This window comes from Heptranchias perlo, chromosome 2 (genome assembly GCF_035084215.1).
Source record: "Heptranchias perlo isolate sHepPer1 chromosome 2, sHepPer1.hap1, whole genome shotgun sequence".
Lineage (NCBI taxonomy): Eukaryota > Metazoa > Chordata > Chondrichthyes > Hexanchiformes > Hexanchidae > Heptranchias > Heptranchias perlo.
In genome coordinates, this window is record NC_090326.1 from 64,336,173 (window position 1) to 64,354,928 (window position 18,756).

Consider the following 18,756-nt stretch of genomic DNA (forward strand, 5'->3'; position numbering starts at 1 on the left):
GGTCATGATGGCAGATTTGAAAGGAAGGAAGACAGTACCCGAGGAGAGGAATCATTTACAATATCAGCTAACATGGGGGTCAGGAAGAGAAGTTGGGTGCTCAGCAGTTTAGTGAGAATAGGGTTGAGAGAGCAGGAGGTGGTCTCAAACTCAAGATGAGCTCAGAGGGCATGAAGGGAGATAGGGGAGAAACTTGAGAAAGGTGCAAGTTCAGGGCTAGGGCAGGAGGGAACTTGAGGCAGAAGCAGCTGAACAGATGGTCATAATCTTAGTGACAATGAAGTCCATGAACTCCTCACACATGTAGAAGGTGAGGGAGAGGAGGCAGGGGAGAGGGGTTTAAGGAGATGGCTGGTAGTGAAGAAAAGAAGCCAGGAATTATCTTTGTATTCCTGGATGATCCTGGAGTAGTGAGCAGTTTTGGCAGAGGAGACCAGGACCCAATAGTGCTTGATTCAGTCCAGCCAGATATGGCAATGAATGGCTAAATCAGCTGTCTGCCATAAACATTTAAGTCTGCATCTCTTGGACTTAAAGGAGTGGAGGTAGTGAGAGTAAAGGTTTTAATGGGTACAAGGGCATCAAAAGTGGAGGTGAGGGTATGATTGAGCAGATTGGTAGCTGCAGAAATATTGTGGTCAATAGAGGGCCAACGGATTGGTTGGGAATTTGAAGGTGCCGTTGTAAGTGACTTGGGGGAGATATTTTTCCAGGGGTGGATGCAGAAGGAGGTGGGATTGGAAGGGGGAAGGGGATGTGAATGGTGAGGAATACAAGGAAGTGATCAGAGATGGCCTTATCTGTGGTTGAGACGATGGAGTAGAGCGGCCACCTGAGTTGGCAAGGTCGAGGGAGTGGCCATGAATATGGGCAGGAGAGTTAATATGGAGCGAGAGGTTAAGAGAGGGCAGTGAACTCAGAGGAGAGAGGGCAAGGTGAGTTGAGATAGAGGTTAAAATCACCAAGGATGAGAAGTCGTTCGGTCAGAGGATGGGAGGAAAACAGGGAAGATATCTCGGTAATAAACTTGATGTGGGGCTTGGGTGGATGGTAGAGAACAAGGATTTTAAGAGAGAGGCGAGAAGGGAAGAACAAAGTGAGGAGAAGGTGCCAGTGGAGGAGGGGGACAGACCAAGGTGAGATTTGGTGATAAGGACCACACCACCACCGTGGCGTTTTGGGTGGAACAGGTGATGGAAGGCAGGGAGGCTTCAGTAAGAAGGAAGGTGTCATCACCCATGAGCCAAGTTTTCATGAAGGCCACAGTAAGGCCATGGATGGCAAGAGCCTTGTATACAAGTGAATGGATATTCTGGAGGGAGCTGTGGAGAGGGGCAGTGTTGATTGATCCGCTGACAGAGTTCACAGGGTCAACGGTGGGAGGGATGAATGGAGCGGGAAGGAGGTTGGTATGATTAGCCCCCAGCAGGCGCACTGGATGGGAACGTCGATGAGAGAGTAGGATGGGGCAGTTGGAGTTGCTGCTCTTAAGGAGGCAGTGACAAGTGCCTCAATGAGATTTTTGGAGGATGCCGAGAGAGGCACAGAGGGAGGCTGAGCTTATCCAAGTGGGAGTCAAGCCTGGGACGGGGGCAGGTGAGTCGGAAGGTTGAGGATTAGTGATGGGTTGGGGTAGGGATTTAGGGGACAAAGTCTCCGAGAGGAGAGAATGAAAGGAGTCATGATTGGGTAACAGAAATGTGAGGAGAGAAGGGCCCAAGAGGGGTAACGAGAAGAGGGGGAAAAAAGGGAGATGGGCTTGGGTCCAGAGCGGCAGTCAAAATGCTCACGCAAATGGACATGGGGAAACTCAGGTTACACATGAATGGCAAAGATTAAGGCAGATATGTCCTGGTAACAAACGGAGAATAGAGAGAAGATAATAGGAGACAGTCCCAGTTAAAGACCTAAGCCATTCAGACCAGACGTCTTAGGTTCATCCAGATTTGTACTTGGTTAGATGATCACTGCTGGGGCAGTAACTTGGGTCCGTGTTATGAAGGGGAAATAAAAACAGCCGGGGTTCCTACTTCTAATCAGTATCTAGTGGCTCTTGCCGGAAATTATGTTGTGGACATTCAGTTCAAAAATTAAAAATTATCACTTGAGTGATGTGCAAGAGCACCAGGGGAACCCATGGATCTGCACCCCAGCAAGAGTCACCACCTTAAGGACATCTCCTCACGGCTGGAAAAGAACTTGGAGCATGAGGGGGAGGATCCAGTTGTCGAGATCTATGTAGGAACCAACGACATAGGTAGAACTAAGAATGTGGTTTTGTTGAGACAGTTTGAGGAGCTAGGATCTAAATTAATAAGCAGAACCTCAAAGGTAATAATCTCTGGATTACTACCTGAGCCACGTGCAAATTGGCATAAGGACAGACAGATAAGAGAGTTAAACGCGTGGCTCAAAGAGTGGTGTGAGAGACAGCAATTTTGATTCATGGGGCACTGGCACCAGTACTGGGGAAAGAGGGAGCTGTTCCGTTAGGACGGGCTCCACTTAAACCAGGCTAGGACCAGCTTCCTGATGAATCGAATAACTAGGGCTGTAGATGGGGCTTTTAACTAAAAGGATGGTGGGGGGCGTCAGGTATGGGGAAATGTAGAAATCTAATGAGAAAGGCAAGGTAACAGAGCAGTGTAGTGATTTGGGTAAAGTTAAGTAGAGTGTGGCAGGAAGGGACAGAGAGTTTACCAATAATAGTGCATCAGCAAGTAAGGTCAAAACAGGAAAAAACGGCAAAAAGTCAAAACTAAAGGCTATTTATCTGAATGCACGGAGCATTCGTAACAAGATAGACGAACTAGTTGCACAAATAAAGATAAATGGGTTTGATCTAATAGCCATTACAGAGACATGCTTGTAAAGTGACCAAGGTTGGGAGCTAAATATTCCAGGGTCCATGACGTTTAGAGAAGACAGGCAGAATGGAAAAGGAGGAGATGTAGCTCTGATAATAAAGGATGACATAAGGACAGTGGGGAGAAAGGAACTTGGCTCGGAGGATAAGGAAGTAGAATCAATATGGGTGGAAGTAAGAAATATCAAGGGGCAGAAAACTCTGTTGGGGAGTAGTTCAGAGGCCCCCTAATAGCAGCTATACCATTGGACAGAGTATTAATCATGAAATAATAGATGCTTGTAATAAAGGTAATGCAGTAATTGTGGGGTCTTTAATCTTCATATGGACTGGTCAAATCAAATTGGCAAAGATAGTCTGGAGGACGAGTTCATGGAATGCATTCGAGACAGTTTCCTAGAACAATACATCATGGAACCAACCAGGGAAAAGTGTATTTTTGATCTTGTATTGTGTAATGATACAGGGTTAATTAGTAATCTCACAGTAAAGGATTCTCTGGGGAAGAGTGATTATAATATGATAGAATTTCACATTGAGTTTAAGAGTGACGTACTTAAGTCATTAACTAGAGGCTTAAACTTCATAAAGCTAATTACATAGATATGAAGGGTAAGTTGGCTAAGGTAGATTGGGAAATTAGATTAAAGGGTATGATGGTTGATAAGCAATGGCAAACATTCAAAGAAATATTTCAATATTTTCAACAAATACATTCCATTGAAAAGTAAAAACTCCATAGGAAAAGTGAACCATCCATGGCTAACTAAAGAAGTTAAGGATAATATTAAATTAAAAGAAGAGGCCTATAATGTTGCAAATAAGATTAGTAAGCCTGAGGATTGGGAGAATTTTAGAAATCAGCAAAGGATGACCTAAAAATTGATAAAAAGAGAGAAAATAGAATATGAAAATAAACTCGCAAAAAAATATATAAACGTATTGTAAGAGCTTCTACAGGTGTGTAAAAAGTAAACGTTGATCCCTTAGAGGTTGAGACAGGGAAATTATAATGGGTAATCAGGAATTGGCAGATGTATTAAACAAATATTTTGTATCTGTCTTCACAGTTGTATACACAAAAAGCATACCAGAAATAGTGAGGAACCAAGGGGCTAATGAGAGTGAGGAACTTAACGTAATTATTACCAGTAGGGAAAAAGTACTTGAGAAACTAATGAGACTAAAAGCCAACAAATCCCCAGGAACTAATAGCCTACATCCAAGGGTGCTAAAAGAGATGGCTGCAGAGATAGTGGATGCATTAGTTGTGATCTTCCAAAGTTCCCTAGATTCTAGAACGGTCCCAGCAGATTGAAAGATAGCAAATGTAACCCCGCTATTCAAGGAAGGAGGAAAAGAGAAAACAGGGAACGACAGGCCAGTTAGCCTGACATCAGTCATCGGGAAAATGCTGGAATCCATTATTAAGGAAGTGGTAACAGGACACTTAGAAAATCATAATATGATTAGGCAGAGTCAACATGGTTTTGTCGTGTTTGACAAATTTATTGCAGTTTTTTTGGGGATGTAACTAGCAGGGGAGATAAAGGGGAACCAGTGAATGTAGTATATTTGGATTTTCAAAAGGTATTCGATAAGGTGCCACGTAATAGGTTGTTACCCAAGATAAGGGCTCATGGGGTTGCGGGTAACATATTAGCATGGATAAAGGATTGGTTAATGGACAGAAAACAGAGAGTAGGTATAAACGTGTCATTTTCAGGTTGGCAGGCTGTAACTAGTGGGATGCCGCAAGGATCAATGCTTGGGCCTCAGCTATTTACAATCTATATTAATGACTTAGATGAAGGGACCGAATGTAATGTATCCATGTTTGCTGACGATACAAAGCTAGGTGGGAAAGTAAGCTGTGAAGAGGACACAAAGAGTCTGCAAAGGGATATGGACAGATTAAGTCAGTAGGCAAGAAGGTGGCAGGTGCAGTATAATGTGGGGAAATATGAGGTTATTCACTTTGGTAGGAAGAATAGAAAAATAGAATATTTTTTAAACAGTAAGAAACTATTAAATGTTGGTGTTCAGTGAGACTTGGGTGTCCTTTTGCAAGAAACACAAAAAGTTAGCATGCAGGTACAGCAAGCAATTAGGAAAGCAAATGGCATGTTGGCCTTTATTGCAAGTGGGTTGGAGTACAAGAGTAAGGAAGTCTTACTACATTGTACAGGGTTTTGGTGAGACCACACCTGGAGTACTGTGTACAGTTTTGGTCTCCTTATCTGAGGAAGGATATACTTGCCTTAGAGGTGGTGCAATGAAGGATCACTAGATTAATTCCTGGGATGAGAGGGTTGTCCTATGAGGAGGAGTTGAGTAGAATGGGCCTATACTTTCTGGAGTTTAGAAGAAAGAGAGGTCAGGTTGAGGTCAAGATGGGCTAAAAATTGATAAAGAAGAGGTACCTGAAAGGCTAGTTGTACTTAATGTAGATAGGTCACCCGGTCTGGATGTGGAAGTACTGGTCATAATATTCCAAACGTCCATAGATACAGGGGCGGTGCCAGACGACTGGAGAATTACAAATGTTATACCCTTGTTCAAAAAAGGGAGTAAGGATAAACCCAACAACTACAGGCCGGTCAGTTTAACCTCGGTGGTGGGGAAACTTTTAGAAACGATAATCTGGGACAGAATTAACAGTCACTTGGACGAGTGTGGATTGATTAGGGAAAGCCAGCACGGATTTGTTAAAGGCAAATCGTGTTTAACTAACCTGATAGAGTTTTTTGATGAGGTAACAGAGAGGGTAGATGAGGGCAATGCAGTTGATGTGGTGTATATGGACTTTCAAAAGGCATTTGATAAATACCACTTGGTGGGTTTATCATCAAGATTGCGGCCCATGGAATAAAGGGGGCAGTAGCAACTTGGATACAGAATTGGCTAAGTGACAGGAAACAGAGTAGTGGTGAACAGTTGTTTTTGGACTGGAGGGAGGTGTACAGTGGTGTTCCCCAAGGGTCAGTGCTGGGACATCTGCTTTTCTTGATATATATTAATGACTTGGACTTGGGTGCACAGGGCACTATTTCCAAATTTGCCATTGACACAAAACTTGGAAGGGTAGTAAATGGTGAGGAGGATAGTGATAGACTTCAAGAGGATATAGACAGGCTGGTGGCATGGGCAGACACGTGGCAGATGAAATTTAATGCAGAAAAATGCGAAGAGATATATTTTGGTAGGAAAAACGAGGAGAGGGAATATAAACCAGAGGGCACAATTCTAAAAGGGGTACAGGAACAGAGAGATCTGGCGGTATATGTGCACAAATCATTGAAGGTGGCAGGGCAGGTTGAAAAAGCAGTTAAAAAAGCATATGGGATCCTGGGCTTTATAAATAGAGGCATAGAGTACAAAAGTATGGAAATCATGATGAACCTTCATGAAACACTGGTTCGGCCACAACTGGAGTATTGTGTCCAGTTCTGGACACAACGCGCTTCAGGAAAGATGTGAAGGCCTTAGAGAGGGTTCAGAAGAGATTTACTAGAATGATTCCAGAGATGAGGGACTTTAGTTATGTGGATAGATTGGAGAAGCTGGGGTTTTTCTCCTTGAAACAGAGACAGATGCGAGGAGATTTGATAGAGGTATTCAAAATCAGGAAGGGCCTGGATAGAGTAGATAGAGAGAAACTGCTCCTATTGGCGGAAGGGTCAGGGACCAGATGATTTAAGGTGATTGGCAAAAGAACCAAAGGTGACATGAGGAAAAACTTTTTTACACAATGAGTGGTTAGGACCTGGAATGCAGCGCCTGAGGGGCGGTGGAGGCAGATTCAGTCATGGCCTTCAAAAGGGAACTAGATAAGTACTTGAAAGGAAAACATTTTCAGGGCTACGGGGAAAGAGCGGGGGAATGGGACTGGCTGGATTGCTCTTGCGTGAAGCCGGCGTGGACTCGGTGGGCCGAATGGCCTCCTTCCGTGCTGTAACCTTTCTAAGATTCTACGATTCTAGGTGATCTCATTGAAACATATAAAATTCTGAGGGGGCGTGACAGGGTAGATGCTGAGTGGTTGTTTCCGTGGCTGGAGAGTCTAGAACCAGGGGCATAGTTGCAAGATAAGGGGTTGGCTATTTAAGACTGAGATGAGGAGGAATTTCTTCACCCAGGGGGTGCGCATCTTTGGAATACTCTACCCCAGAGAGCTGTGGATGCTGAGGCATTGAGCATATTCATGGCTGAGATAGATACATTTTTGGACTCCAGGGGAATCAAGGGATATGCGGATTGGGCAGGAAAGTAAAGTTGAGGTCGAAGGTCAGCCATGATCTTATTGAATGGCGGAGCAGGTTCGAGGGACCATTTGGCCTACTCCTGCTCCTATTTCTTATGTTCTTCAAGAGGAGTGAAAATTGGCCCTAAAATACCCTTAGATATGATTTAAGGGGTAACTTAATCATTTAAGTGGTAACTTTACAAAATCGCGATGCCTTACTTATCAGGAGAGCATATTGGGAAATCTGATGTGCACTCTTTATAATTTTACATCTGCAATGGAATGTAATTATGTAAAATTACCCCTTTAACTTCCTCCCTGAGGTGCTGTGATAGCAAAGTAACAACTGCAACTTAACAGTTTATACCAGTACTACCATTTGTAAAGGAATTTCTCTCACTAGCTGCCTATCTGCTTGGTATATTAAACAAGTGATGCAGAACCTTGTTTGAAAAATGTATCCTGTAGGATCATAAAAATCTACCGTTATAGGTTTAATTAAGGTATACAGCTCTTTTTGATATATATTAATAACCTGGACTTGGGTATAGAGGGTATAATTTCAAAGTTTGCAGATGACATGAAACTCAGAAATGTAGTAAATAATGCGGAGAATAGCAATAGACGTCAGGAGGACATAGACAGATTGGTGATATGGGCAGACACATGGCAGATGAAATTTAACACAGAGAAGTGTGAAGTGATGCATTTTAGTTGGAAGAATGAGGAGAGGCAATATAAACTAAATAGTACAATTTCAATGGGAGTGCAGGAAGAGAGAGACCTGGGGGTGTATGTACACAAATCTTTGAATGTGGCAGGAGAAGTTGAGAAGGCTGTTAAAAAAGCATGCGGGATCCTGGGCTATATTAATGAAGGCAGAGTACAAAAGCAAGGAAGTTATTCTAAACCTTTATAAACCACTGGTTAGGCCTCAGCTGGAGTATTGTGTTCAATTCTGGGAACCACACTTTAGGAAGAATGTCAAGACCTTAGAGAGATTGCGGAAGAGATTTACTAGAATGGTGCCAGGGATGAAGGACTTCAGTTATGTGCAGAGATTGGAGAAGCTGGGGTTGTTCTCCTTAGAACAGAGAAGCTTAAGGGGAGATTTGATAGTGGTGTTCAAAATCATGAAGGGTTTTGATAGAGTAAATAAGGAGAAACTATTTCCAGTGGCAGAAGGGTCAGTAAGCAGAGGACACAGATTTAAGGTGATCAGCAAAAGAGCCAGAGACGACATGAGGAAACATTTTTTTATGCAGCGAGTTGTAACGATCTGGAATGCACTGAAAGGGTGGTGGAAGCAGATTCAATAGTAACTTTCAAAAGGGAATTAGGTAAATACTTGAAGGGAAAGAATTTACAAGGCTATGGGGAAAGAGCAGAGGAATGGGACTAAATGGATACCTCTTTCAAAGAGCCGGCACAGGCATGATGGGCTGAATGGCCTCCTCCTATGCTGTACCTACTATGATACATCGTCACAGTAAAAAGCAGAGCATGTACCAGGAGTGTCACAGTGGGAAGAAGAGTAGATTTGATTCCCTCCACTTGGGTGTAAACGGGGTAGTAGCTGCTTGGCATCTGCCTGTTATATGCCTCAGGAGTGGGTGAAGGGCTCCCATTCTACCTGAGAAAAAAGTGCCAATGGTAGGACCAGGCTACATACTGCGGTTCTAACCTTCATATTTTAGGTTTCAATTAAAATTTGGAGAATTCTGAATTTTAGAGCCTCCAAAGCCATATCCTAAAATCAAATTGTCTTGAATTTTTAACTGTTTCAAGATGTAACATTACATGCCAGAGTAAATTTTGCAAGTTTGTGCTCACAGCATGGAGCCTCAGTCAAGAGGTGCACTGATCAGAGAATCCCAGATCATAGAAACATAGAAAATTGGAGCAGGAGTAGGCCATTCAGCCCTTCGAGCCTGCTCCGCCATTCAATATGATCATGGCTGATCCTCTATCTCAATACCATATTCCCGCTCTCTCCCCATACTCCATGATTCCTTTTGTGTCTAGAAATCTATCTATCTCCTTCTTAATTATATTCAGTGACTCCACAGCCTTCTGTGGTAGAGAATTCCACAGGTTCACCACCCTCTGAGTGAAGAAATTTCTCCTCATCTCAGTCCTAAATGTCATACCCTGTATCCTGAGATTGTGACCCCTCGTTCTAGACCTCCCCAACCAGGGGAAACATCCTCCCTGCATCCAGTCTGTCTAGCCCTGTCAGAATTTTATACGTTTCAATTAGATTAAACTCTTCCTTTTCACGGTGCTTACTAATTTCTGGTGAATAAAATTAATCACAGGGAATATCAGGGGCAGCACAAATCAGGTACACTGTGGCTAATTCTCCAATCCATGCTTTCATTCAACAAGCCTCCACACCAAGAACTTTGCCTTGCAAAATGAACCTTTTGGAGCAAATGTTATCAAACCAATTAAAAAGGTGCTGGGGGAGATGTAAAGTGAGTCCATTTTACAGCTGATTTATAGGCCAGCACTAGATCATTCTGTGCGATGACACACAAGGTAAATTGTGTAAATGAAACTCAGACAGAAATTAGTTCCAAAGCTGTGCTCTTTCTAAAAGCAGCCACTATTTCATTGCTGTTTCATCACACTTTCATTGTTCTATTATAGCCACCAGATAACTTGCCCAATTCCAAGAACAACAAGGAATATAAAAAGAAACAATAAAGTATTCTGCAGTCACATAAATAACAAAAGAAGAATCAGGATAGGGATAGGGCCACTGAGGGATACACACAATAAACTCATAGGTAATGACAGCGAAATGGCAGAAATATTAAATAATTACTTTGCCTTAGTATTTACTAGGGAGACTAACATGGTGGGTATGACATTAGAAGAAGAGATGAAAAAAGATATAAAGATATTTAAGATAGAAAGGGAGGAAATAATTGATAAACTAATCAAACTTAAAAGACGATAAAACTCTTGCTCTGGATGGATTGCATCCGTGCATATTAAAAGAAGTTAGGGAAGAGATAGCAGAGGCGCTATTACATATATATAAAAATTGATTAGAAAAGGGAATAGTGCCAGAGGACTGGCGGACATCTAATGTAATTCCTATATTTAAAAAGGGAGATAGAACAAGTCCACGGAACTAGAGACCAATCAGCTTAATGTCGGTGGTAGGAAAGATAATGCAATCCTTACTCAAAGATGTAATAGAAAAATATCTAGAAACCAAAAATATAATAAAGCATAGTCAGCACAAATTTCAAAAGGGATGGTCATGTTTGATCAACCATATTGAATTCTTTGAAGAAGTAACAGAAAGGGTAGACAAGGGTAATGCATTAATTAATGTTAATGGGTAAAACGACTGATGATCAGTGGGAAATGTTTAAAGAAACATTTAACGTGATACAGAATCGGTTTATACTCTTGAGGGGCAAGAACTCTACTTGCCAAAAAAACCAGCCATGGACAACTAAAGAGGTAAGGGACATAAGGAAAGGGCATACAAAAAGGCAAAAAATGGCACAGATCCTTGCGAATGGGAAAGATACAAAGAGCAACAAAGGATCACAAAACAGATAGTAAGAGCTACAAAAAGAGAGTATGAAAAGAAACTTGCAAGGGATATCAAAACCAATACGAAGAACTTTTATACTTATATTAGGAAGAAGAGGGTGGTCAGGAGCAGTGTTGGCCCCTTAAAAACTGAAAGTGGGGATATTGTCATTGACAATGGGGAAATGGCGGACATGTTGAACAATTACTTTGCATCAGTATTTACAGTAGAAAAAGCATGCCGGAAATCCCAAGAAAACTAATATTGAATCGGGGACAGGGACTCGATAAAATTAACATAAGTAAAGCAACAGTAATGAAGAAAATAATAGCACTAAAGAGTGACAAATCCCCAGGACCAGATGGTTTCCATCCCAGGGTTTTAAAGGAAGTAGGTGAGCACATTGCAGATGCCCTAACTATAATCTTTCAAAGTTCTCTAGATTCAGTAACTGTCCCTCTAGATTGGAAAATTGCACATGTCACTCCGCTTTTTAAGAAAGAAGAGAGAGGGAAACCAGGGAATTATAGACCAGTTAGCCTAACATCTGTTGTGGGGAAAATGCTGGAGTCTATAATTAAGGATAGGGTGACTGAACACCTCGAGAATTTTCAGTTAATTAGAGAGAGCCAGCATGGATTTGTAAAAGGTAGGCCTGACAAACCTGATTGAATTTTTTGAAGAGGTGACTAAAGTAGTGGACAGGGGAATGTCAATGGATGTTATTTATATGGACTTCCAGAAGGCATTTGATAAGGTCCCACATAAGAGACTGTTAGCTAAGATAGAAGCCCATGGAATCGAGGGAAAAGTACAGACTTGGTTAGGAAGTTGGCTGAGCGAACGGTGACAGAGAATAGGGATAATGGGTAGGTACTCACATTGGCAGGATGTGACTAGTGGAGTCCCGCAGGGATCTGTCTTGGGGCCTCAGTTATTCACAATATTTATTAACGACTTAGATGAAGGTATAGAAAGTCTCATATCTAAGTTTGCCGATGACACAAAGATTGGTGGCATTGTAAGCAGTGTAGATGAAAACATAAAATTACAAAGGGATATTGATAGATTAGGTGAATGGGCAAAACTGTGGCAAATGGAATTCAATGTAGACAAATGTGAGGTCATCCACTTTGGATCATAAAAGGATAGAACAGGGTACTTTCTAAATGGTAAAAAGCTAAAAACAGTGGATGTCCAAAGGGAATTAGGGGTTCAAGTACATAGATCATTGAAGTATCATGAACAGGTGCAGAAAATAATCAATAAGGCTAATGGAATGCTGGCCTTTATATCTAGAGGACTAGAATACAAGGGAGCAGAAGTTATGCTGCAGCTATACAAAACCCCGGTTAGACCGCACCTGGAGTACTGTGAGCAGTTCTGGGCACCGCAACTTCGGAAGGACATATTGGCCTTGGAGGGAGTGCAGCGTAGGTTTACTAGAATGATACCTGGAATTCAAGGGTTAAGTTACGAGGAGAGATTACACAAATTGGGGTTGTATCCTCTAGAGTTTCGAAGGTTAAGGGATGATCTGATCGAAGTTTATAAGATATTAAGGGGAACAGATAGGGTGGATAGAGAGAAACTATTTCTGCTGTTTGGGGATTCTAGGAGTAGGGGGCACAGTCTAAATATTAGAGCCAGACCTTTCAGGAGTGAGATTAGAAAACATTTCTACACACAAAGGGTGGTAGAAGTTTGGAACTCTCTTGAGCAAACGGCAATTGATACTAGCTCAATTGCTAAATTTAAATCTAAGATAGATGGCTTTTTGGCAACCAAAGGTATTAAGGGATATGGGCCAAAGGCAGGTATATGGAGTTAGATCACAGATCAGTCATGATCTTATCAAATGGCTGAGCAGGCACGAGGGGCTGAATGGCCTACTCCTGTTCCTATGTTCCTATTTGATGCAATATATTTGGATTTTGTAAAGGTCTTCGATAAGGTACAACATAGTACATGTGTTGTCAGGGGACAAGTAACAGAATGGATAGCAAGCTGGCTGCAAAACAGAAAACTGAGAGTAGGGTTAAAGGTAGTTACTCAGACTGGCAAAAGGTGGAAAGTGGTGTTCCACAAGGATCGTTGCTGGGACCACTCTTGTTCACTATTTACATAAACGATTTGGACTCGGGAATCGGAAATACAATTTCAAAATTTGCGGACGACAACAAATTGGGGGTTATAGTTAATACTGAGGAGGACTGTGACAAAATACAGGAAGTCACTAATAAGCTTGCAGAACGGACATGTGGAAAATGAATTCAATATAGATAAGTGTGAGGTGGTACATTTTGGTAGGAAGAATAAGGAGGCCAAATACTTCTTGGGAAATAAGAGTCTAAATGGGGTTGAGGAGCAGAGGCATCTGGGGATACAGATACACAAATCACTAAAAGTAGCGACACAGGTTAATAAGATCATAAAAAAAGCAAACAAAGCACTGGGGTTCTTTCCTAGAGGGATGGAATAGAAAAGCCAAGAATTTATGTTAAACTTGTATAGAACCTTGGTTAGACGACACTTGGGAATACTGTGAACAGTTCTGGTCTTCATATTATAAAAAGGATTATGGAGGCACTGGATAAGGTGCTAAAAAGATTTACTAGGATGATACCAGAACTGAGAGATTATACCTATCAGGAAGGATTAAACAGGCTGGGGCTTTTTTCTCTAGAAAAGAGAAAACTGATGGGTGACCTGATCTTTAGGAATATGAAAGGATTTGATAGGGTAGACGTAGAGAAGATGTGTCCACATGCAGGGGAGACAAGAACTAGGGGCCCTAAGTATAAGATAGTCACTAATAAATCCACTTGGGAATTAAGGAGAAACTTCTTTACCCAGAGAGTGGTTGGAATATGGAACTCGCTACCACAACGAGTGGTTGAGGCGACTAGCACAGATGCATTTAAGGGGAAGCTAGATAAACACATGAGGGAGAAAGGAATAGAAGGATATGTTGATGGGGTTAGATGAAGGAGGGTGGGAGGAGGTTCATGTGGAGCATAAGCACCAGCATGGACCTGTTACTCCTGCTCTTGATTCGTATGTTCGTATGTGTGCCTAAGCATTATCTAACTCAGGACATGCCAATCAAGTTAAAACTCCATTTTACAGTTGAGCACCCTAATTCTAAAGCCTAATTTTCACATTGAAAGTTTGGAAAAAATAGTGGCATTTTACTGAATGTCACAAGGAATCTCAAGTGGCACTCTACATATAATGTACTCAGAAATAATCGCCCAGTGTATCTGTCCTGAAATGTAATTTCTCTCCAAAAAGTGTTGCTGAATCATCACTGTATAAAATATATAGTTAGGAGCCTTTCTGACATAACCTTAGAAAATAATTTTCAGTGTCAAATATCAGAACTTATTATTTAGATTCAAAACAAATATTGAAGAACCTTTCAAGACAGTTTTTAATATTACTGGTCCCCCAAAAGTTCAGTGAGTTTAAATATTGAGTAGCTCAGGCAGGTCCCAAGGAGACCCATCAGCACCTTGGGAAGTACCTTAGCAAGAAGTCAATTACTTCAAGAGAACTGACAAGCAAACAAAAACTTTTACGTCTCAATTTTTTTATGAGGCCACATATCCAGTGGTTGTTTAATTAAATAATTGAGTCGAGCTGTAGGAATTTAAGGCTGCCACAAATAACTCATCAAACCCTTCTCTCCACACAAATGCACCCAGTTCAATAACAGACTGTTTCTCTCTTTATTGGCCCATACCCTGACTATATTATAAGCTTTGTAATATAGTTCCTATTAACTTCTTTCTCTTTTCTAATTTACTATGCCTAAGGCACATTCAAGCCTTTTTTGCATCTATACAGTTAAGTCTTGCATCTATTACACATCCATTACGTCACACCTTTCCAAGGAAATGTACAAAAAATGATGGTCTCAGAAGTGTCACACCTCAAAAGTGTTACACTTCAGATCATAACAATGGTAAAGTGTCATGTGTTCATAGGCGCCAGCCCTGGCTCAGTGGTAATGCTCTAGCTTCTGGGTCAGAAGGCTTGTGAGTTCAAGCCCCACTCCAGAGACTTGAGCACAAAATCTAAGCTGACTCTGCAGTTCTGTGTTGAGGGAGAGCTGCACTATCGGAGGTTCCATTTTTCAGATGAGTCGTTAATCCAAGGCCCCCTCTGCCCTTTTAGGTGGACGTAAAAGATCACATGTTACTATTTCGAAGAAGAGCAGGGGAGTTCTCCTCGGTGTCCTCGCCAAAATTTATCCCTCAACCAACATCAATAGATTACCTCGTCATTATCACATTACTGTGTGGGACCTTGCTGTGTGCAAACTAGCTGCCGTGTTTCCTACATTACAGCAGTAACTACACTTAAAAAGTACTTCATTTGCTGTAAAGCTCTTTGGGATGTCCTGAGGTTGTGAAAGGCTCTATATAAATGCAAGTTTTTTTCTTTACGGGCAAAAAAAATATGGTTGATAAAAAGCCCTGATTGGTTCAAATAAATGCTTAAGTTATCAATCAGATATCCAATTGACTAAATATGAATGAATCAACGGTAGCAATGAAGGACCAGTAACCAACTGAAGAATTAGATCCCTAAATTAACCAGTAACCAGTAGAGAATCCAGCAATCAAATCTTTCGAAGCTGCTATTCACAAACTAGCAAGTACTGCAAAGCCCACCAATCAAATTGTTCAAATAATTTCTTCACACTCTTTTTTGTGTCATTTTACTTTTTAGGTAGAGACAATATACAGCTAGAATGAACATTAATAAAACAAACATAAAAAATTACACAATTCTGAATTTACCCATGAAATCAGTTTTTTAGTGATCAAAATGCCTGTAAAATGATTTTGTGGGAAGGCCTTTACTTTTGTCTGGTGTCTGGAGCTTCTTCTGCATATTTCACATGGGCCTTGAAGCTGGAGATTTGCAACTACTGTGGACAAATTCTGTGTCTGTGGGAGAGAAGTTTTAGTTTATACCTTCCTTCTGTGGAACTACAATAGCCAAAATTGTATTGTAGTCTTTTAAGGGAGACCCATCTTTTGTTCCTTTACTTGTCCCATTACCACCTTCCTTGCCTTGCACCATCATCCCTTTTGTCATTTAATCACTCCTGCCCTCCACCCTTTTGTTCTTTCCTCCCCTCCTCACCCCGCCCCCCGCTTTCTGTACTTGCTTAGAAACTATTTAATCTTCAATTTCTTCCAGTTCTGACGAAAGGCCATCAACCTGAAATGTTAACTCTGTTTCTTTCTCCACAGATGCTGCCTGACCTGCTGAGTATTTCCAGCATTTTCTGTTTTTATTTCAGATTTCCAGCATCCTCAGTATTTTGCTTTCAAGCCTTGCTCCTACTCCTCCCGGCCCCACAAAAATAAATAATAACTTACCTTCTCGGCTACGTTTTGGATGGACGGCCAGCTGAAACAGTGCAGAGCACCCAGTTGAGTCTTAAAAGGCAATCATTGTTATGTATCTCGTGGGACCCCAATTTGTATACTAAAAGGGCCTACCGCCTAACTCAGGTGTGCACTCCGGCCGCCCAGTGGTAGGACCTTGAGCAGGTAGTGTCGGTAACACCGTTGATGGGAATTAGATCTTAAGTCATACCCTGCCATTTTTGGGGTGCTGCATTTCCACCGGCAAGAGGCCTCAAAATCTCCCTCAACGACTGGAAAGTCAGAAATGTCGCAAATCAGATACACTGACCTCTGTATTCAATTCTCCAAAGCTGCAATCATGTCGAGCGGAATCCCTAAAAATGTACTCTTTAGATATTAAAAGTCAACTTCATTGCTATATTAAATTTACTGATTTAATTTTATCCAGATCTTGGCCAATGTCATCATTTTCATCTGTGGAAATCTGGCAGGAGCCTATCACAAGCACCTGATGGAACTGGCCCTGCAGCAGACATATCAAGACACATGCAACTGCATTAAGTCACGTATCAAGCTAGAATTTGAAAAGCGACAACAGGTAAATATTTATGTTGCATATGTGTATTTTGCATCATAACACCACCTTTCTATCTCGAAATTTGGCTTTGTGGTGAAGATAACATACAATCCATTCAAACTGATTTTGATTAGTTTATTGTAGCACTAAAGCCCCTTGATAATGTTTATCTGTCTGTGTGTCAGCCTAGCTCATTTGATAGTAATCTTGACTCTGAGTTAGAAGCTTGTGTGCTCAAAGACCACTAGACACTGAGCACATAACCTAGGTTGATATTTCATTGCAGGACTGAGGAATTGCTGCATTGTTAGAGGTCTTGGGTGCTAAATTGGGCGGTGTAGCACCTGTTCTTTCGGCGCTACACGGCCTCTCCGGCATCCAAGATGGCGTCTTGGATGCGCACGCACGTTTCCAGCGTGACGTGTGCCGAATGCCATCTTGGAAAAGGAGTCAGCGCAGACGCAGATAATGAACACTGGAATCATGTAAAGGAGGGAGAAAATGGCTTCAATTAGTGTGCAAAGCTGATTTAAAGCGATAGACACCATTTTGGGACTTAACGCTCAACTCAAAGCACAGTCTTAACCCCGACCATCTGAACGCCTGGAGGACCCCCACCAACACTATTTAAGGCACCATGTAGGATTTACAGGTTAGTGGTTGGATTATTGCTTCTGGCTGCTGACACATTTGTAACTGTTTTTGGAGGTCTCCTAGACTCGAATACTAGGACCGCGAGGATATAGCCTAACATTTAGAGCCAGGACGTGCAGGAGTGAAGTTAGGAAATGCTTCTGCATGCAAAGGGTGGGAGACGTTTGGAACACTCTTCTGCAGACAGCAATTGATGCTAGCTTACTTGTGAATGTTAAATCTGAGATTGATAGATTTCTGTGAACCAAGGGTATTAACAGATATAGGGCTAAGGCAGGTATATGGAGATAGGTCACAGGCCCACCATGATCTCATTGAATGGTGGCCCGAGGGGCTAAATGCCACTGCCACTTGCTGCCTCCTGATATGCGCCACCTTTTCCTACAAGAAAGCGGGACATGTGTTTGGGTGATGTGCCTGTCATGGTTGAATAGCTAGTGTCTGTGGCCTGTGAGTTGTGGGTGGGCGGCTTGAAACAGTGGTAATGTGTAAGGGTGAGAGGAAGCAGCTGGCTGGAAGAGTTGAGTGCTGATGGAAAGAGTTTGTTGGTATGTGGGTGATGGGGGGCATAGTGCATGGTGCAGTTGGTAGGAGACGCCACTTGACAGTTGACCTCACTCACCTTGACCACTCATGTCAAAGCATTGAACTTCTTTCTGCACTGCATCCATGTTCATGATGCTGTGCGCCTGGCCTTTTGGATTTATGTCTGGAGGGCCTCTTGCCGCTCCCCCCCCACCCCCGGCGGATATAGGATGTCCCTCCTTCTGTCCACCTCTTGAACCAAGGTCTATCAGTAGAGAACCTTGGTGCATGCACTCTCGCAATCCTGGTACCAACTCAGATCGGCAGATTGGTGAGTTTTGGAGTGCAGGTTGGAAGATGTGGGATTTAGCAGTGCGCAACCTTTATTCAATGTTTTAACATAACTCATCAGTGTATAAACATAGGGACGGGACTTGCATCTGTGTTTTACGTGTGCGATGTCTGATCTCCATTCAGACTCCGTGCAGACAATAGAATGCTATTTTCAGCAAATAATAGGTACCAGCTACCTCTGAGACATTTCTAAGAAACATCCTCCCCTTAAGAGATTGAGCTCCCCCTAGTGTTGGCAAGTGTGAATTGCATTGATTCCACGTGCAAAGCCCGGAAAGGAATGCTGATTGCAGATGAGTCCTGGGGGCGGCAGAAACTTGCACCCTGCCTGCACAGTGGTCATTGGGCGCAGGGTAACAGCACATCACGCTACCCGCGCCCAAAAACGGCCCCTATTCAATTTTTTCCCCCCTTGTTTCTTAGATGAGACATTAAATAAGACTCTATCTACCTGGCAAGTCTGCCCACAATTTCCCAATATGCATTGCAGGCAGAGTTCCCTGCTGGAAGTACACAGTTGTAAAATTGGTGTTTAAGTACAGTTGCAGAGATTTTTGGTAAAGAAGAAAAGATGCAAAAAAGAAAAAAATG

The 18,756-nt window shown here is 42.1% G+C and overlaps 1 protein-coding gene across 1 annotated transcript in view; it reads left to right on the plus strand.

Annotated features, from left to right (window-relative positions):
* The window catches only part of LOC137339741 (adenylate cyclase type 2-like), a 368,927-nt gene that overhangs the window by 157,924 nt on the left and 192,247 nt on the right, over positions 1 to 18,756 (plus strand). The window contains exon 4 of the mRNA XM_068001920.1: positions 16,504 to 16,653. Within this exon, the coding sequence (XP_067858021.1) occupies positions 16,504 to 16,653 (150 nt within the window). The remainder of the gene's footprint in view (positions 1 to 16,503; positions 16,654 to 18,756) is intronic.